Consider the following 21,516-nt stretch of genomic DNA (forward strand, 5'->3'; position numbering starts at 1 on the left):
TTCATACATTTAAATATGTGAGTGCTTTGCCTGACTCAGTGTATGCCTAGCAGACAATATATGACTGTATATCATGTGCATCATGGTAGTGGAGTTATGAAGAGTTGGGAGCACACTTTGGATTCTAGAAATGTAACCTGGGTCTCTGCAAAAACAACAGGCACTCATAACTATTGAGACATCTCTCTCATCACATTTTAAGTGTTATTGATATGAGTAGCAATAATGCAAAATGGCAAAAAACCCATTCTGGTCATTGTTTTAGGTAGATGATGCAAAATATTTACACGAGTATTTATTATTTCATAATATCCTTTTCTTTCATTGTTTTGTATGTTTGTGTGAATTCCTAAGCATTAAAATTATGACCTATGCAGTCTGTGTGTTTTCATGGATATACACTTGATATTGAGTAACCATATGGTATACTATTTTCTTGGAAAGATTATTTCTGTAGCTCTCAGAATTCCTATTTGACTAGGCCTGAAGACTAGTGAGCTTTTCCATTTCCATAGTAGCACGCCTCTTGGTGTTTTCTTCTTTAGTGAATGTAAAGGCAACCATGATTGTAACATCTCTTGCATGTAGCTTCTTTGACAGTTCTAGGACACACAATGTCACAGCAAACCTCCTGTTCCTCTTGTTCTTAAATTATTCCTGTCCCCTCTTGTTCAGTCCTGCCTGCACCTTAGTGCCAGACTTGTGTTGCTTAATGATGAATCTATAAGAATTCTAAAATTATATTAGTAATCATTAATCTCTTTCATAATTGGACTGCTATTAAGTCCTTTCTGATGTTAAAACTGCAATGAGAACTCTGCCAGTCCTCAAGTGTTACCAGTTAATTGTCTCTGAGATAAAAAGCAGGCATTTACAAATTAGAGCTTGTTCCAAGAGGTTGTAAAACAAGTAACCAAAGGTCATAAAAAGGGGACTAGCTTATTGTAGGTGCAAGCTCAGAAAATAAAATATTGACTGGGTTTAACTATACAAAACTTCATTGCTAACTTTGTTATAGTCTTTAACTCTCCAAGAACCTGTAGAGCTAGTGACAGATAATAAATGTTTAGCCAGATAACATCTCTGCTGTAAGCTTCTTATTCAATTTATGGTTTGAATTTATGATTGAATTCTAGTGAACTTTTGTAAAATGGGATGTTTGGAAAAAACATGTGAACTTTTCTCTTAGAATAAGTATTAAGACTAGGAGTGAATACGTTACATCAGAGCAGAAGGAGAGAGCAAGATTAGGAAGAGAATACAGAGTAGAACAACTTAGAAATTATAAGGCAACTTAAAAAATTAAGAGAGCAATATGCAGAATGCAGAGGGAGAGAGGAAAAAAAGAATCTACAGAGAGAGCAGAAAGAGCAAGCAGGCTTCTCCTTACCATGGGACAGAACAGGTCTTTTCTTGATAGCAAGACAGGCTTAGTCTTACTGAAGAGGACAAAGCTTTCTTCTTAATAAAATGGTAGAAGCTTTTTCTTTCTCTATGCAGTAAAGATTGGAGCTCATTTTTAATCCAGAATGAGTGAGTTCTTTCTGCACCGGTGCTTTGTGTTTTGCTCCATATGCATATGTAAGTATGGATGTGTGTGTAAGTATGTAATTAAGAGATAAGTATGTAGCTGGGCCCAACTGATTTGCATGGCAGTGTGTGAATTTGTATATGAATTTATCTGAGTTTATGCATATTTGCTTGTGTGAAAGTTTTCCTTTTGGTAGCATGACTCTCTTCTAGTTCAATAAAAGTTTATTGACTCAAACCTCCCTTCCTTCTGGGCAACAGAAAAAAATAAGCACTAGCAATTAATTCTTTACTTAATCACCTGCTGTTAAACTACATGTGTTAATCACGTCAGCCAGTGGTTTTTAACCCTCAGAGTGAGCAAGAAAGTTTTTAGGAGTTTTTAGAAGTTATCAGCAAGCCTTCAGTGTTTTTAGAAAGCTAGAAAGCCTGAGATCACCAGTCTTGCAAGATACCTCTGAGACCACCAATCTTAAAAACTACATCTGGAGACCATCAGTCTTTAAAGCTACACCTATGTCTAAACTGTTTCCCACTTCAACCCACTCCAGGCCTGGTAGACTCTAGGCACTTCTGTGTGATTTTGTTAGAAAATATATGGCCCCTGCAGAGAGCATTATCAGCCCAAGTTTTCATTTAAACTTGAAATATATATGCATTTACATACTTAAATTGTAGATATTTTTGATAGATAGATATTATTATGATTCCGTGTGACTGTTTAGACATCTTTACTGTTATTTTTCTCCTTCTTGTGTGTTTATATTTGTCCCTTCTCCATAATAAAATCCCTTTCCTACATTTCCACCTTAAGATGACTTGTTCTCTGTTATCTCCTATTACTTCCCCACATCCCACCATGGTCTGGTTTTACTTTTCTGGTTACTGCAGTTACTCCAGGTTGTGAACTTACAACTGAAGATTTGGACCTAGGACCTTCCTATGAGAGACCGTGCAATGTCTCTCGTTCTGGGTCTGGGTTACTCCACTTAGTATGATCTTTCCTAGGTCCATCCATTTATCTGCAAATCTCATGACTTCAATTTTCTTTATAGCTGAATAATATTTTATACTGCATATATACATTTTTACCTGTCAGTTGATGGGTATTGATGTTGTTTCCATTTTGTGGCTATTGTGAATATAGCAGCAATGGACATGGGTGAGCACATATCTGTGGAGTAGGATGTTGAGCCCTTTGAGCATATGCCAAGGAGTAGAATAGCTGGGTCACATGATATATTTGTTTAACTTGAGGATTTTTTAATTTAGTTGCAGATTCTCTATATTGATTTCCAGATGGCTACATTTTTGGTCTATAGCGTTTTTATTCCCTATGATTTTGTGTTTTATATGGTTGCTGATCGGATAATTCGTAGTATTCTTTCTTTACTGTGAGAAAGAGTAGTTTGCAGTCTTGAGCATGGATGATTACTTCCCAGTTTTCCTGTATTTATCTCTTTTTCTCATGAAATGTATTGTTTCTTGTGTCCTCAGAGATAATTTCTATAATTGTCCTGTGTATGTTTTACCTCTAATTTACTAAATGTTATGCTGTTTTAGTAAAATGAATTGTATTAATTCAGACTCTTCAAATGCATATATGTCTCTGAGTATTTTTCTGAGTGCAACAATATGGTTGATGGTGATTTTCTCTCCAAATGTCTTTCCATCCTCTCATGGCCTTGGGTCATTGACTAGAGATGAGGTAGTATTCTATTGCTTGGGTCTTTTCTTGTGGTGTGACATTTTTCTTTAACAGCATTCAGTATTAATTTTACTTTTCTTCTTTGACCATTTATATTAAAGAACCACAATCTGGACATTCATTGTTATTCAAAGAGAAAATCAAAGAAGAGAAACAGGAAGAAATGGCTGATTCTCCAGTAAACATGTCACAGGTCAGTACTCATGTCTACTTTCATTCTAAAAATATTATGGTTTGATATATTACAAGCCTTTAATTTTCTGCTTCTGATGATTTCTTAATTTATCTTTATGAACTGATCCACCACCAAACCCCTGAAAACCTGTGACAGAATTAGAAGAAGAAAAGTAATTACCTTTATGTCCTTTTTCATTCATGGTGGCTTAATTGTGCCTTGAAACAGATGTTCTTGTGTGTAGACAGAGATTGTATTCTACCTGTATTTCTCTTTGGTGTTTAATATCATGATTGATATGTCCATGTGTTTGTTGGCACCTCATATCTGTTTGTCTCAGGAGAATTACTTACTTGGTTATGAAGCTCAGTGGTAACTTCCCAAAGTAGAGAGATGAGTAATTTTGCTTTTTTTTCCTTTACTCTTTTTTGTTCCCCACACTATCCCACAGTGCAGAACACGTGAGCTTGGACTCATTATGTAGAATTATGTGGAATGCATCAATACAAATATCTCATGGGCATTGCCTGATAGATGTGTATAAGCTGTTACATTTGATGCAGAGAGATTATCGCTCATGGTGGCCTTGCTCTGGACACTGTTTGAATGTCAGTTCTCCTTAGCTACCCTGCAGCACAGTGTACTGAAATTGTTATTTGTTTATGGTGGCTCTTCTATATCCTTAGAAAGTTTAGATTATATTAAATGTGTCTCATGCAGATTTTTCTGCTTATTAGTGGCCCAAATATTCTTATAAAAATTAATTCAGTAGACTTCTTGATTTTCATATGTTAAAATTATACTTGTCAGTATGTAGCATTACTACAATCCTTGCTACTGTGTAAAAATACCAAAACGCTTTGCTTAAAAGTCAATTATGAGTTCTGCCTTCCAGACCTACCCCTATGCTATTTAATGGTGTGGCACTGCATCTAGAGTTTAAAAATCATACCTCAGCCTGTTAGAATAGAGCTATGTAAGACCCAACAGAGACAGGATTGACTCAATGTTTGGATTATAGTATGATCTTCAGGCAGAAAATTTAAGAACACATGCCCTCATCATGAATGTGCTTCTGAGACATGTACATTGTGATCCTGTGGGACATGAACATTGTAGCGTGTAATTATTAAAAACAACCCATGCTAATGCCAGTTCCTCACCGGCAGCACAGGACTGGTCCCCATGGCTATCCCCATGAGGGCAGTCTGTCCAGTTTCCCTCTGTTTGCGGCTGCCAAAATTGCTTGTATCTTCCTAAGCCATTCTAGGCCTGGTGGCCACTGGCTTTAAACCCCTAGTAATTAAGACTGTAGAGGCTTGTAATTTATCTGTCAGATTTATAACAGTAAATTCTCAACCCCCAAAGTAGGCACACAAAGAGCTCAAAACTCAATTGATATTGATACAAGCTGCCCACCTAGATTACACAAATGTGCCCTATATTTTTCTATTGCTCTTCTATGATTTCCATAGCTACCTGTGGCTATTTCAGGCCACGCGTGGGTCCAGTTAGTCTTCTTTCTCCGTCTTTCACCATTCTTCCCCGGTCTGTCCCCTATCTCCTTCTCTCTAAAACTTTTAGCCCCGCCTTCTTTCTCCATAGCCCAATCACAGGCTCTAGCTTTTTATTTCGCTGCATACAAACAGCAATCTACAAAATATGGCATCTATAACAGATAGATAACCGTGTCCAGATCTTAAATATGTGTCTTGTTTCATGGATATGCTTGTGTGCTTGTGAGACTATTGTGTTATCCCATTTTCCCACAGTTTGATCATTTATTACAGAATAGCACTATATTGGAAATCATCGTTATGATTTTTTTTTTTAGTTTTTCAAATTTTCTGATGATTTTTGATGGTAATGGTCTTCCCTCATCTACATCCTGGCTCCTTATTTCCAGGAAAGCATACTACCCTGTCGCACATAGTCAAATTGTAATTTTTTTTGTTTCAGAGTCTGTTGACATTCCGGGATGTGGCCGTGCACTTCTCTCAGGAGGAGTGGGAATGCCTAGACTCTTCTCAGAGGGCTTTGTACATTGATGTGATGTTGGAGAATTACAGCAACCTGGTCTCTGTGGGTGAGAACATTTTTGTTGTACAATTCTTAACTCATTCTTTGTAAGAACTGACCCTATAGGCTGTAAACTCTATTAAGCTGTCATGGAGAAAAACAGAAGACTAGGCAAAGTTTGGTAATGAAAAAGAAATTTTCCAAGAGGTTCACTCACCAATACTAGCAGAAGACAGCCAGGAGGTGTGACTACTATGAGCAAGTATGTGATGGAAAGACTGGAGACAAGAGAGTATAGTGCTTTGTGCTCTAGGACGGAGAACTGGGACTGAAGATTCAAGCAATGAGGAACAGCCTGTTGTGAGAGGCCTGCACTATCACTTGAGGCCATGGTGATGTCTGGGCCATACTGTCACTGCCAAGGGCCATGTCTGGGTCAGTGGCCCTACTGGTGCCATGGGTCTGTGTCGTTGTCTGTGGCTCATGTTACCACCAAAGGCCATGTGGATGTCTGTGGTCTGGGCTGCTGCCTGAGGGCTTGTTGATGACTGAGGGGCTCCCTGAGCCTCAACTACTACATGGTTGCCCAAACTTCGCTGGAGAGCTGTCCTTGATGACATGAGGGCTGATGGGCAGACCACTTCAGCTACCATCCAGGACCAGGTCCAGGACTTTGAGTTAGCCCAGCAGAATCTCTATCCTACCTATGAAGTGCTGGAGCATGTGAAGGGGCCAGTCCTGCTGGACCAAAGCTACAGGGTTTCCATGACTCCGGGCAATAGCAGGTTATCCAAGAGGAGTCTCTGCAAGGGTCCAGTATTGAGGTGTAGCAGAAGCCAGAGACCTAGAACCAGCTCAATGACTCATTGCCACAAACGTTTTCATGGAAGGCTGTTTGTGTAAAAGTGTGTACAGTGTAACACACCACAGCTTCCAATGCCACTGTGCTGAATACGTGATGGCAGAGTGGACTTGCATATGGTCTGGTACAGTACTTGTACAGTATTGCTGCCGTGACAACTGAACCAGGTGTGAGAGAACGCTGCAGTGTATACAAGGGCAGGCTAATGCCGTGAAGCATGGCCAGATTTCTGTATTTTGCTTTATTTTAAATATTATGTTTTATTTCATTTGAGGGGTAGATTACAAGGGTGGAAACCAGATATGGAAGGACTGGCAAATGAGGGGAACTGGGGTGCATGATATGAAATTTACAAAGAATCAAGAAAAAATTATATTAAAGAAAAGAGAACATTTTGATGGTACTTAGCTTTTTATTTTCATTTTCCATTATTAGAGGTGCCATGCACCCTCGATATTGGTTCCAGAATGCATTAAGATATTCAGTAGCATATACTGTTTCCGTACCTTAAAGCTCTGTAGCCATCATTGCAATTGACATTTTTTAAAAGATTTATTATTTTATATATATGAGTACACTGTAGCTCATCTTCAGCCTACATTTATCTTGAGACACAACAGAAAAGGGCATTGGATCCCATTACAGATGGTTATAAGCCACATGTGGTTGCTCGGAATTGAACTCAGGACCTCTGAAAGAGTAGTCAGTGCTCTTATCTGCTAAGTCATGTCTCCAGCCTCCTTGGCATCGTTTTAATTGTATGAAAACCTCAAGATATAGAAACTGAAATTTTTCCTAGAATATGCTAGAGATTGTGACTGGAAATTATAATTGGGAATTCATTCCTAGATTCCTCTACTTTGTATTCTTGTCATGTACTTTGCACAGAACTGTCTTAGATATCTGTATTATTGCAAAAAGTTCTAGCATGCTTTGTGGGCTACTTCACAGAATAATTGGATTGTATGCCTAGTAAACCTGGTTCATCTGTCTGGAGCAAACGAGATTGTCCTGGAAGGTTGAGAAAATGTAGTAGCCAAAACTGGGAGGGCAAGTGAATGAGCAGGACAACAGTGAAGGATTGAAGTAAAAGAGAAAGCAAGAGCTGAAACTGCCTTTACGGTATTCAATTCTCTTCAAAGGATTCCTGATCATTGCACTTACTACAGTCTCCTGTCCTCAAGATGCATCCTGCCTGTTGTAACTCTTAGAAGATGTTGGGACTTATTAGACCTCTATACCTGTATGGGGCCTTAATACTAGTACATTGTGCATTTTTACTTGACTGTGCTGGCATCAGATTGGAATAATTTTATAGATTATATTTCTAATGCGAGTCCATGAAGTAGGATTATTCTGCAATTGCCTTGCTTGCTTGTATGTCTTCATATGACATGAATCAGTTTCATTCCAGTGGAGGATACACAGACATCCTTCTGGAAAGTGATCTTAGGAGTTGTGTACAGAGGATACATGAGAATAACCATATAAGGAAGTTAGGAACAGCAGCATGGAGCTCAGAAAATGGAGGAAAAGATGTGAGCAATCGCTGCCTTTGAAAGCCCTGCCTCAGATGATCTAGAGCTTTGGATATCTGGATATCTGTGAAAAACCTGCCTCAGATGATCTAGAGCTTCAGATAGCTGGGTATCTGTGAAAACCCTCCCCAAATGATCTAGAGCTTCTAATAGCTGGCAAAATATTTGCTTGGCATCCATTACTTTTCAAGAATCTAATGCCTTTTATTTTTAAAGAAACAAACTGTTTGATGCTTTTCAGTAGCCTTTGATCTTAAAAGGAATTGTGACTCCTGAACAGCAATCTTCATTGCTATGTATTAGGAAATACAAACATTGTGAGCCTAGGATTTGATTAAAGTCTTTGTCCATTTCTGAGAAAAGAAAATTAAAAATAGAAACATGTGTACTAAATGAGTGAGCTCTATCCCAAAGCTAATTACTTACCCTCACTTATTTGTTCCATCTTGTGCCAAGTTAGATATTTTCAATAATGATCAGATATCTATTAGAAATCACTGACCTTGAAGGCTCGCATACAGTTTGTGTGACCTTGAAGGCTGGCATGCTGTTTTTGTGAGGATTCATACAGTTACAGTGAATGAAAACTGTCAGCTCCTGGGAGATCTGTTCTAAATAGTTACAGGTTGACTTATTTTAATAGAGAACTTATAGAGACAGTCATTTATCACAAATGTCATCTGGATACAACTCCTATTAATCTGAATTATACTCATTTTCAGAGAACTACTGCATATGTGAAACTGTCCATCAACATGTGAAGACTGAAAAGGAGTCTTGTCAGTGTAATGAGCTTGGTGAAATGCTTCGTGGTCCCTCCAACTGTGCACTTTATAAAAGAAGTGACACTATAGAAACCTCTAATAACTGCAGATGCTGTAAGGACAGGGGTGCCTCTGTTGACTCATCGAACCCAGATCAACATACAAGCACGCACACTGGAGAAGAACCTTGCACATCTAAAAACTGTGAGAAATCTTTCAGTTTGTGTTCCAACATTAGGGAAGATCAAAGACTCTACACTGCAAAGAAAGAGCACAAGCAGGATGAATATGATGACCGTTTCAGCTCTACATACAGTCTCATGCAACAGACAGTTGATATGGGAGAGAAACCACATCAGTGTGGGCCCTGCAGGAAATACATCAATACCACCTCAAGCCTCAGTTTACATCAGAGAATTCATACTGGAGAGAAACCTTACAAGTGCAATATTTGTGAGAAATCGTTTAATCAGTGGTCAAGGCTTAAAACACATCAAATACTTCATATTTCAGAGAAACAGTACAAATGCAAAGAGGGTAGAATGTCATTTGTGCAGGTATTTGCACATAAAAGCCATCAGAGAAGGCACACTGGAGAGAAGCCTTACAAATGTAAGGAGTGTGACAGATCCTTTGCCCACTGTGCATCATTAAGATGGCACCAGAAAATTCATTCTCCTGAGGTACATTATGAATGCAAAGAATGTGGTAAGGCCTTTTCTGAATTATCTCATCTTAAAATGCATTACAGAATCCATACTGTCGAAAAGCCTTACAGATATGAGGAATGTGATACATCTAGTACTGTGAATTCAACTCTTAAAAATCATCAGAAAATTCATACCAGGGAGAAACCTTACAGATATAGGGAATGTGACAAATCTATTACCAAGTGCTCATATCTTAGAACATATCAGAGAGTTCATACTGGAATGAGACCTTATAGATGTACAGAATGTGACAAATCTTTTACTACGTACTCAAATCTTAGACAACATCAGAAAATTCATACTGGAGAGAAACCTCCCAACTGCAAAGGTTCTGATAAATCCTTTCTCCGAATTTCTAGTGTTAGAAAACATCAGAAAATTCATGCTGGAGAGAGACGTTATGGATGTAAGGAATGTAGCAGATCTTTTACCTGGTTCTCAAATCTTCGAGTCCATCAGAGAGTTCATACTGGAGAGAGACCATACAGATGTAAGGACTGTGACAAATCTTTTACTACGGGCTCAAATCTTAGAGTTCATCAGAAAATTCATACTGGAGAGAAACCTTACAAATGTAAAGACTGTGACATATCCTTTCTGTGGATTTCAAATCTTAGAACCCATCAGAAAATTCATACTGGAGAGAAACCTTACAAATGTCAGGAATGTAAGAAATCTTTTACTAGATGCTCATATCTTAGAGACCATCAGAAAATTCATACGGGAGAAAAACTTTACAAATGCAAAGACTGTAATGTATCTTTTATGTGGATATCAAGTCTTAGAAGACATCAGAAAATTCATACCGGAGAGAAACCTTACAAATGTAGAGAATGTGAGAAATCCTTTACTCAGTGCTCAACTCTAAGAGATCATCAGAAAATTCATACTGGAGAGAAACCTTACAAATGCAAAGACTGTGACATATCCTTTCTGTGGATTTCAAGTCTTAGAAGACATCAGAAAATTCATACTGGAGAGAAACCTTACAAATGTAAAGTCTGTGGCATATCCTTTCTGTGGATTTCAAATCTTAAAACACATCAGAAAATTCATACTGGAGAGAAACCTTACAAATGTCAGGAATGTAACAAATCTTTTACTAGATGCTCCTATCTTAGAGTTCATCAGAAAACTCACACTGGAGAGAAACCTTACAAATGTAAAGACTGTGGTGTATCCTTTATGTGGATTTCAAATCTTAGAAGACATCAGAAAATTCATACTGGAGAGAAACATACTGTTGTCAATAATGTGACATAACATTTATCTGGTGTTCTCTGCTTGCAAATCACAAGGAGATAAGTGATCAAAATATAAAGATAACATAACGAGATTGTTAAAGCCTTTAATGGCGATTAAAATCTTTACAAACTGCATCAGAGTTTATATTAAAATAGAATTCTGCAAATATAGCTGTGGGGAAAAGCTTTTTATTTCTTTTAATATGTATCAGTGCCTGGCCTGTAAGTATTTCTGTGCACTACATGTATGCCTGGTGCAGGTAAAGGCAGAAGAGAGCATCAGATCCCCAGAGTTGGCATTATAGTGTGTAGGTGTTTATATATTGGGAATTGAACTCTGGTTCTCTGGAAGAGCAACCAGTGCTCTTAACCACTGAGCCTTGTCTCCCTTCCCTGGGAAAAGCTATAACAAAAACATTTAGCTTATTCAACATCCAACCATTCATACTAATGCCGGGTAAGATGGTACACACTCAGCACTCAGAAGACAGATACTAAAGGATCACTGTGAGTCCCATTCCAGGACTGCCAGCACTGCATAAACGCTTTCTCGGGGGGAAAAAATCATAATAAGGACAACATGTAATTATGTTAAAATTTTGACAAATATGTACAATACTAAACATCACATAGTTCATACTTCTGAGAAACCATATAAAAGTTTCTTTCCTTTTTTCCTTTCTCCCTTCTCTCTGCCTGTTCTCGAACACGTGATCCTCCTGCCTCTGCCTCCTTCAGCAAATCCTGCTGGCGTGCGCCACCATAACTGGCCTGTTCTTTTTCTCTGTGTGTGTCTTTCTCTCTGACTCTGTCTCTCTGTCTCTCTGTCTGTCTCTGTCTATCTGTCTGTCTCTCTCTCTCTTTCTTATAGTACAGACACTGTTTGATTCATTGGTTTTCATTCCCACAGCAGTGTTTGACCACCTGTGCCCACTTTTATGCCCATAGGAATTATCGTTTCCAGTCCTGATGATGGCCACTGCAGCTACAGCAGCATGGTAGCTCAAAGGAGTCCTTATCTGCATTTCACTGATATTGCAGTTTATTTTAGTTTTTCTTTAGGTTTGTTATAATATTTGTTCCTCCATTTGCTTTATTTTTTGTTCTGCTTATTTTTGTACTGTAAGTTTTTGAGATAATATAATTACAAAATGTTTCCATTCCCTTTCCTACTGACAAATCTTCCCATTTATTCTTCCCTGCTTTCTTTTAAGGTCATGGCTTCTTATTTCATTGATTATGATTGTATGCATAGTATGTTTGTATGTGTATGTGTGTGTGTGTGTGTATGTATGTATGTATGTATGTATGTATGTATGTATATGTATATGTATAAGAGTTTACTGAACACACACTGAAAGCCTGATCAATCATGGTAAAGGTTTCAGACTGGGGAGCTGAAATCTGCATATCTGTACATTATCCAGTGTCACTTTATATAAAGGAAAAAACAACCAGCTCATAAGAATATACAGGATGTCTGTAGGATGACCAGTCTTTTTTGCCTCGTTTCTTTAGTAACTCAGGCATAACAGTTCAAGTTGATCCTTTTCCTGCTTGACCCTGAGTGAAGGCTGCATGCAGCTGCAGAACTTTCCAAGAAGAGCAGTTCTCAAAATATCATAACAAACCTCTGACTATAGCAGAATGTATGGTTAACTTGACCTCACTCAGAGCCAAATTATTTTTGTGTGTGTGTGTCTTATAGTCAGGCTGCTCTCTCTTTTTAGTATCAACAATATAGGATGGCTGGCAGGCCTGAAGCAAAATGGCTATAGTTATTTCTAAGATATAATGCCAGGGAACGAGTTTTGAGAAATAGACTTCGACATGTATAATTGACATACATATATATTCCTAAGTATAACCTGGTCTGCCTATATCATGTTACCTCGGTATATATTTCCAGGGCTGTCCATTTGCTAAGAGATGACTGGTTGGTGTGCACATCCCTGAGGGAGACTCCTGCTCCCAGCATTCTGCAGTGGCCTGTAGTACACTCTGCCGGAATTGAGGCCGTGTTGGCTTTTCCCATCCACTTTGACAAGTCCGTTGTTGTTGTGCTTGTTTAGCTCTTGTTTGGGGAGTCATGTTTTTGAGCTTTTATGGATATATCTTCTTATATTACTAGGAAAAATAATCTCACTGCAAACTCTGTGATCTTCTCCCTCTTGAATATTAATACCCCATCTTCAGAAATACTCCTCTGAGTGTTTTGTAGATGCATCCATTTGGCATGGGCTCTACAACTCTACATTTTGATTAGCTGTGGATTTTTTGTAGTGATCTCTGTTGAAAGAGAAGTTTCCTTGATGAGGGGAGAAGTTTGCAATTATTTGTTGGTACAAGGAAAGATGCTTAGATTTTTATTAGGGATTATGCTGGTTTAGTAAAGTGGTGATCGTTAGTTCTCCTCTAAGATTCCTGGCTTCACCAGCACTGAGTTATGTTCTAGTATCAGTCATGGTTTCTTTTTGTTAAGTGTCTTAAGTCTACCTAGAGAGCTGTTTGTTACCACCAAGGTGAGCCTGCCACTACTGAACCCTAAGAGTTGTCCTGCCAAGATGATTGTTGATGTGGTTCACAGCATCATAACTGAGTAGGATGGTCATTAGATTCCTCCTTTGGAAGCTTGCATTAAGATTCTGGTTTCATACAAGCTATTTCTCAGGGAGAAGTCTGCTTTATTTTGAGGCAGGATCTCTCTCTGTATTGCCAGATATCCTAGATTCTCTATGTAGACTAGACTGGCCTTGAACACAGAGTTCCTTTTTTTTCTGTGTTAGTGCTTAGTTTGAAGGCTTACAAGACCTTTCCCAACTACACATACTGTTTTCTAATTAATCTCTTTCTTCCTTTATTATTTCTTCTTCTTCTTCTTCTTCTTCTTCTTCTTCTTCTTCTTCTTCTTCTTCTTCTTCTTCTTCTTCTTCTTCTTCTTCTTCTTCTTCTTCTCTTCCTCCTCCTCCTCCTCCTCCTCCTCCTTCTCCTCCTCCTCCTCCTCTTCCTCCTCCTCCTCCTCTTCCTCCTCCTCCTCTTCCTCCTCCTCCTCCTTCTCCTCCTCCTCCTTCTCCTCCTTCTCCTTTTTCTTCTGGTTCATTGGTTTGTTTGTTTGTAGAGACAGGGTTTCATTGTGTAACTTTGGCTGATCTAGAACTCACTCTGTAGGCCAGGCTGGCCTTGAACTCACAGACACCTGCCTGCCTTTGCCTCCTGAGTGCTTGGATTAAAGGCATGCACCACCACTGCCAGGTCATGAGGTCCTGACAGTTACCGAAGGTAAAGTCACAACTTACTTGGTAGAAATGTGTTGACAAATGGATCTTCTGTCTACTGACATTAAAGACTTCTGTTGTACCAAATAGGATACTCAAATTGAAATGGATGAGTTTCCAGGTGCATGTAACATATGAAGTATAAACAACATGAAATAAATAATATAAATAAGACTAAGAGGAAGAATGGGACTGAAGCAATTATAAAATGCCATCCTTAAAACAACCTCATGACTAGAATGACAGGATTCTATCAGAACTTTAAAGAACTAACAGCAAATCAACTTAACATTTAATACTTCTTGCCCGAAAAAAATCAAGACTTCCTGACTATTACCTGATACTAAGGCAGATAATGAACCTGACATGTGGAGCATGCCTTTAATCCTAGCAATTCCACAGGCAGGGAAGGCAGACCTCAGTGAGTTCAAGGCCATCTTGGCCCCCAAAACTATAAAACAAGCAAGCAAGCAAACAAATCAACAAACAAAAAACCCACCACATACTGGTACAACCAAAAAGAAATTACACTCTGATGTTAAAATTAAACAACTGGTCTGGTCACATTAGCACAGGTCTTTAAACACAGGTTCATACAGAGAAACGCTGTCTACAATGAAGGAATGAATAACCCGTCCCCCAAATTTTCTGTTAGATATTTCACAGACACAGACACGTCACATCATTGTGTGTTTCTGTGCCAATTTCAAACACTACCCACCCTCATCTCCTCCCTCCCCTGTCCTGGTCCACAATTCCAACAATTACCCTATGATTGTTCATCCCTATTCGTCTTGCCTGGACCCACTGAGATGAACTAGAGTCATTTGTGAGACTGGGTTTGGAGCTATGTGCTGGAGCCTGAGTGCTCAGCACAGGATAACAACTATAGGCAGTGATTCTTCTACAATCTATCCATAGCCAACATCTGAGAGATAAAGTGAGCCATTCCCTTTCCTAGACTGACTGTGGTTTTCTGTGAGGCCAGTGCAGCCAAGGACAGTTGCTGTTGGTTACTCATTACAGTAGTTGTATGGAGTCTAGAGAATGGCCTGTCTTACTTCCTCCTCTTTCCCTTACTTCCTAACCACCTCTTGTCTCTCAGTGTTCCCAGAGCTGGAGGTGGTATGGAGTAACAGACATTTTCAGGACTAGAACCATGTGCTTTACTTATCTTTTGCATCTTGCCAAGCGTCTGCATCCACCAGACATCTGTTTCCCTTCATATCAAATTTAGCTTGAGTCACGGAGCAGTAAAATGAGTTGGTAAAATGACAAGACCGCCATCTAGTGGTAAAAGCAGTACATCGCGGAATGAATTCTGCCCTAAGCTGTTAGCAAAACGAACACTTTTTTAGACACTTTTTTCCCCCTCAAAATCCAAGTTCTTTGAATATCTGTACCAAAGTCAAAATTTCAGACTTTGGTTTTGGCTTCGCATATTTGTGTGTTGGGGATGGGACTCTGGCTTCTCAAGTTAGCCTGTTATTGTTTTGTATGAAGTAGGCTTGTTTTAGGCTATTTTGCATGCGAAGGATTCAGAAACCAGGATGGGGAGTCAGATACCGGGTGCAGAGTCCTATCAAACCCAGTTCTGGTCTAGGCTGGCAGTCGTCATGGGGAGGCTGTGCAGATCGGGTCCAGGGCAGCCTGACAGCTCGAGCTGTGTGACAGGAAGCCTGAGACAGAGTGGGAGGGACCGGTCTTCGCCGAGCAGGAATACACACCCAGAAACATGGTGGAAGGTTGTTAGCCCTTAGGTGGGGGTTGAAAAAAAATAGTTCCGAGTGGGAGGAATTAGAGGAGTGACGTAAACGGAAGCTGGAAACTGGGTGTGGGAGGCTGGAGACCTGAGACAGAGAACCAAAGACAGAAGTATCATCAGCCCGTTCAAGTCCAGAGCTCCAGGCCCTGCACCGCGGGGAATCGCGAGGTACAGACCTGGAGTCGGAGGACATAGGACTTCGTGGGAAGGTAAAACTCCCAGCAGCCGCGGAAAGTCAGCAATCAGTAATCGGCAGCGAAGCGGCGGGAACTGGAGCCAGGCCAGGTCAGAGGAGCTGTGGGGCTGGAAAGGGCGGGAAGGGAACAGGGCGTGATCAGTTTGTCTTCTGCTCCTAAGGAAGCTGACTCGGAAATTCTGCAGTAGATGTCTTCCCTTATAGATAACTTTTAGCTCACATAAATCGGACTAGTCCTGTTTTTTAAGTCGATCTTCTGAATGCCAAATATTCCCATTAGAATACTGTAGTAGAATATTTGAATTTATGTATTGATATTTGAAAACCACTTCTGTTTGCTCAGGTGAAAAGGAAAAGGCTCTAGAAATTTGCATTCATTCACTCTAACTCACCTGTTTCACCAGGGGACTTACAGTGACTTGGCGACCCCAGAGATCTCTTAGATACTAGTCATAGAAGGAGTGGCTGCAAATGTAATTGAATCTGAAAGCATATTTTTTGCAAGCTACATAGGTATGGTTGTAAACATTAACATTTATTAGTAAACTTTTATTTCTCGTTATTAATTTATTTATTTTACATCTCTATCGCAGACCCCCCCCCCCACTTCCTCTCCCAGTCTATTCTCCATGCTTTTCCTCCTCCATTTCCTCCTCCCTGTCTCCTCAGAGAAGGGGAGGAGTCCAACAGCTCTCCTTCAGTCCTAGCATATCAAGTTGCAGTAGGATTTAGGCTTATCTACTACTGAGGCTAGACAAGAGTGTCCAGTTGGGAAAGGGATCCAAAGGCAAGCAATAGAGTCAGTCTCCACTCCAGTTGTTACAGGGCCCACAGGACAACTAAGCTGCACATCTGTTACAGTTCACAGTAAGAAAGGACATTATAAGCCAGCTGGTGTTGTCACAGCCTTTAATCCCTAATTTGGGAAAGAAACAGGCAGGTAGGTCTGGAAGATCCATGTCATCTTGGTATAGAGACATAGTTTAAGGATAGCCAGGGCTACACAGAGAAATCCTGTTTGTTGAGAAGGGAGAAGGAAAAGGAAAAAGAAAAGAAAACAGAAATGAAAAGGTATCGTATAGTGTCGTATAAAACATCTTTTAAATAATTACTCTAACTTCTCTATATTAGAAAATGTCAGTAATAGTCTTTTGTCTCCTCCTTTCAAGTAAAGGACTCTGTCCGTGGACATACAACTAAATTCTTATTGTTTGGCTTTTTTGTTTGCTGTGTTTGAGACCTGAACCCATTGTGTTGTTGCATCTGGACTAAACTCACCATGTAGTCTAGGCTGGACTGGAAGGCACTAAGTTCCACCAACTCCTGAGTGCTAGGATTAACTGTGTGCACCAGGACAAATATTTTAACTGCCGTTTTGTATTTTGTGGTCAGTTCACAGCCACTCACCAGTGACTGTGGACATCTCCCAGAAGGACAGGCAATGTGGGAAGGCTTTGTACAGAGACAGTGTGCCTCACAATTACAGCACTCTGGTTTGTGAGGGTAAGAAGAGTTTGCTTCCAGCCTCCCTTGTCCACCTCAGGTTTCTTGGCAAGTTATTCTGCAAACATGAATCCCCTTGGGGGTCTAAGGTTCCATCATTTTTAGTCCAGGATAAATAAGAAACTCACTAGTGTATAATATTCTCATCCTGACCATACCATTCCATCTCTGCCCACCAGTTTTCACTGCGCTGTGATTGGAAGTGAGCTTCAAGTTACGCTAACTAAAAATGCTTTCTAAATATTTTCAATATTCTGAAACTTCATGAGAATCGGGAGCGTCACTATACAATCCTCTCTTCACCTACTGATCACAATATCATGTTACAAACCCAGGTGCTTTTTGAATAATCACTTTCTCATGTACAGGGCTCACTGATCACCCAGACCTTCGTACCTGTGGAGACCTGGAAGGTGGAGAGGGAGGAGACAGTAGCTAAGGATTCAGGTATGTTGGAGGATTGGTGAAAGGAGGGCAAGGGGTTCAAGTGAATGTGGAAGTGGTACATGAAATCAGTTTTGCCACAGTCTGTTTCACTAGAAATAATCCTGGAGACATCCACTGAGAAAAATCTCAGGGTTACCCTACTGTAGAGATGAGAAGGCTTTCTACAGAAGAACTGATACTCGGAGGCAATAAAATGTTACCTGACTGTGCATGTGAGTGATGCTGTCCTCATTCCATGTACATCACTGACCAGGTCTACGCACCAGTATTAAATGGTTTTCATTTCAGTGATTTTAATGTATTATAAAATTAATACCTCTATATGAAATATTTAATGATATTTGCCTCTTTTGTTATTCTAACACCTTCTCAACTTTTTTGCGTCAATTTCACTGTTCCTGAAAATAATGCCAACAGACTTTTGATAAGAATCAGGAACTATATTTGCAGACAGTTAAACGCAGTCTATCCTGTCTTCCCTTGGATATCTCCTATTGTCTGTTGTCATGATAATTCCAAAGGTTTTTATTGCTGTAATTATAACATACTGTGAGATTACCTCTAGGCGTTTACTTCGTATTTTCCAGCTCTGTGCCGACCCTTGGTAGTTCATGATTACTTTCTGTAAAGTATGCAAGTAAGATTTTAATAGGACTTTCCTGTCAGCCCCGTCATTGTTGCCTTCTCATGTTTGAGAAGCACATGGTCAATGTGCCAGTTTTCACATATTTTATGTAATCTGTTATAGATGTTTGCATTCTGGGTTTTGTGGCCTGCACCCGTGTTGGTCAAGGACTTTATGAACTATTATATCATTTGCTAGTATTCTTCTTTTGCATTTTAATACTTTTGTTTTAAGTTTTCTGTGGTATAATTATGATCATCTGTCTTTACTGCAGTTCATATTCATGTCATTTAAAAAAATTCCTCTGAGAATAGGACCCCCGTTGAAGGAATCAGAGAAAGAACTGGAAGAGCTTGAAGGGGCTTGAGACCCCATATGAACAACAATGCCAACCAACCAGAGCTTCCAGGGACTAAGCCACTACCTAAAGACTATACATGGACTGACCCTGGACTCTGACCTCATAGGTAGCAATGAATATCCTAGTAAGAGCACCAGTGGAAGGGGAAGCCCTGGGTCCTGCTAAGACTGAACCCCCAGTGAACGTGATTGTTGGGGGGAGGGCAGCAATGGGGGGAGGATGGGGAGGGGAATACCCATAAAGAAGGGGAGGAGGAGGGATTAGGGGGATGTTTGCCCGGAAACTGGGAAAGGGAATAACATTCGAAATGTAAATAAGAAATACTCAAGTTAATAAAAAAAATAAAATAAAATAAAGCATTGTGACATAGTAAAAAAAAATTCCTTTCTCAGTGTTTTGCATCTGTTAATATGAAATGAATTTTTGATAGAACACATATTTTTAATCTCAGCTTTCATTTTGTGGGGGTTTTTTAGTTATTATCTTTTTTCTTTATTTTTCTGAAATGCTGTTTATATCTTTGGCTTAGAGATTATTACCCATTTGTTATTGTTTAGGAGTGGACACTGACTATGCAAAGTTGGAACTTGTGTATAGAAAATTGGCATCATCTTATGACCTAAAATGCAGAGCTTTTTAATATGTATATATTGAACATTTCATCTGCTCTTGAGCATGGTCTGTTCAATTAATTTGCCTATTCATTTTATTACTGTTTGCTTCCTTTTTAATTTTGATAGGTTTTATGTTTCTATCCATTGTACTGTAGAAATCTAATACATTTATCTACTGGGTAGTCTGTCTCTTAAAGGTTTATAATTATCACTGTTTCCCTGGATGCTTTAATTGTACACAGTACTATTTGTCAGTTCCTGCTCTTATATCAAGTGTTGCCCCTTTGTGTTACTCTGCAGAATTCACTGTTTCCAGTCATACATAAAGGTCTGTGATTCCTTGTATAGGAAGAAACACTTGGACCCATGTTCATGTTTTTAGGGGATAGTTTCTCCAATACCACTGTTTGAAGAGGCTGTCTCATCTGTTTGTGATATTTTGGTGACATTTACCTGGTCATTGCTATAGGACAGGTCCTGGATCTGCTGCACTTTTGCATTGATCATTAGGACTCACACTAGGATTGCTCAAGCATTGTAAATTTTCCATTTAGATATTTATGTTTTATGTATATGACTATTTTGCTTGTATCATATCCATTCTAGACCTGGAGTTATGGGGAGTTGGGAATCACATGTGGATTCTAGTTTCAGAACTTGGATTTTAGCAATAACAGTAGACAGTAGAACTACTGAGTCATCTCTCTATCCCCATATTAACTGTTTTTATGTGAGTAGGAATAATAGAAAGTGCGCTAAAGCCTTCTAGTCTTTTTTATGTGGTATTTACACATTTTTCAGTTTACACATAGTATTTTAAATAAATTTTCCTTTAATTGTTGTATGTTTGTGTGAATTCTTAAACATAAAAATACAGCCTACTCACTCTGTACGTTTTTAGGATGAGCACTTGGTATGGATAATCATACAGTTTTCTGCCTCTGGGAAAGGCTATTTCCCCAACTAATTCTCTACTGAATTGCTTAGTGTTTGACTAGGGTTGAGGTCAAGTGAGCTTTCTCCCTTCCATGGTAGCATGTTTCTTGGTGTTGTCCTTGTTCAGCTCCTGTTTAGACAATCATGTTTGTAGGATTCAGGCATGTAGCGTTTCCGACATTTCTAGGGGACATAATATCAGAGCAATTATCCTGTTCCTCTGGCTCTTAATATCTTCCTCCCCTCCCACCCCACGTCTTGCCCCAAGCCCTCTTCCTCAGTAAACCCTAAGCTTCAGATGCAGGACCTGTGTTGCTTGTGTGTCAGTTGAGACTGAGCATCACAGCTGTGCATTTTGACTGATTATAGTTCTCTGTATTATATATCCATGTGTTCCAAAAGGAACTTTCTCCGATGAGGGGTCAGGAGTACATTTATATATGGGAATTAGGATAATTATGTAGGATGCTATTTGGGATTATGGTGGTTTAGTAAACCACTGGTTGTAGGTTCTCCTCCAAGATCCATGACTTCATAAACCCAAGGGATAGTGTCTAGGTGTCCAGTACCAGGTGTGATTTCCCTCTTGTTGAGGTCTTAAGGCCAATTAGAAGCTGTTGGTTAAAGCCAAGGTATGCACGCCACTCTTGCAGCCTTAGGTTATGGTGCAGTGTTGATCATTGTTGTGATTCATTGGTGTCATGACTGGGTAGGACTGTTTCTTGGCTCTCTCCTTTGTAAATTTGCATGTTGCCTACTGATAGCATGAGAGTTAGTCCCCAGGGAGGAGGCTTTATGTTCAAATCTATCTTGAGTCTCATGGTCTTGCATCTAGAGTACAGAGCATCTTCAACAAAAGGTACTCACCTTTTGAAACAAGGGAAACAAGGGCAACATCAATAGAATATAAAGTTTTGGAAGTCTCTTGAATGGCTGAGATCAACAATTTGAAAGCATTCTTCTCATGCCTGGTATTGGTCATTTTGTTAAAAAGTCTATAGCTCTTGTGTGGAACATTATCAGCCCAGATAGGAAGTTTTCATTTATACTCTAAATGGATATGATATGTCTTGTAGGCACAGACTGATATATCTTGTAAGCATTTTTCATAATTGGATAATAATATGACACCTTATTACTTTTTCAGACAACCTTATTTTACCATCCCTTTTGTGGGTATTATATATGGTATTATATGTGGTATTATGTCTACCCCTTCTCTATAATTAAATCTCTGCCCCTAT

At 39.3% G+C, this 21,516-nt stretch overlaps 2 protein-coding genes across 17 annotated transcripts in view; both read left to right on the plus strand.

Moving 5' to 3' along the window:
* Positions 1-10,721, plus strand: part of Zfp52 (zinc finger protein 52) — a 37,484-nt gene extending 26,763 nt beyond the window's left edge. For all 11 annotated transcript variants that reach the window (XM_063266251.1, XM_063266237.1, XM_017589343.3 and 8 more), the window contains 3 exons: positions 3,340-3,431; positions 5,373-5,499; positions 8,555-10,721. In XM_063266251.1, coding sequence (XP_063122321.1) covers positions 3,340-3,431; positions 5,373-5,499; positions 8,555-10,569 — 2,234 coding nt within the window. In that variant the 3' untranslated portion in view covers positions 10,570-10,721. The remainder of the gene's footprint in view (positions 1-3,339; positions 3,432-5,372; positions 5,500-8,554) is intronic.
* Positions 10,722-13,805: 3,084 nt separating this feature from the next.
* Zfp948 (zinc finger protein 948) overlaps positions 13,806-21,516 on the plus strand; it is a 29,129-nt gene continuing 21,418 nt past the window's right edge. For 4 of the 6 annotated variants that reach the window (XM_063277031.1, XM_039100242.2, XM_063277032.1 and 1 more), the window contains exons 1-2: positions 13,806-15,875; positions 17,658-17,736. The gene's annotated coding sequence lies outside the window, so the exon portion shown is untranslated. The remainder of the gene's footprint in view (positions 15,876-17,657; positions 17,737-21,516) is intronic. The other 2 variants (XM_063277041.1, XM_063277030.1) reach the window with 2 other exon arrangements.

The sequence above is a fragment of the Rattus norvegicus genome, chromosome 1 (assembly GCF_036323735.1).
Source record: "Rattus norvegicus strain BN/NHsdMcwi chromosome 1, GRCr8, whole genome shotgun sequence".
Lineage (NCBI taxonomy): Eukaryota > Metazoa > Chordata > Mammalia > Rodentia > Muridae > Rattus > Rattus norvegicus.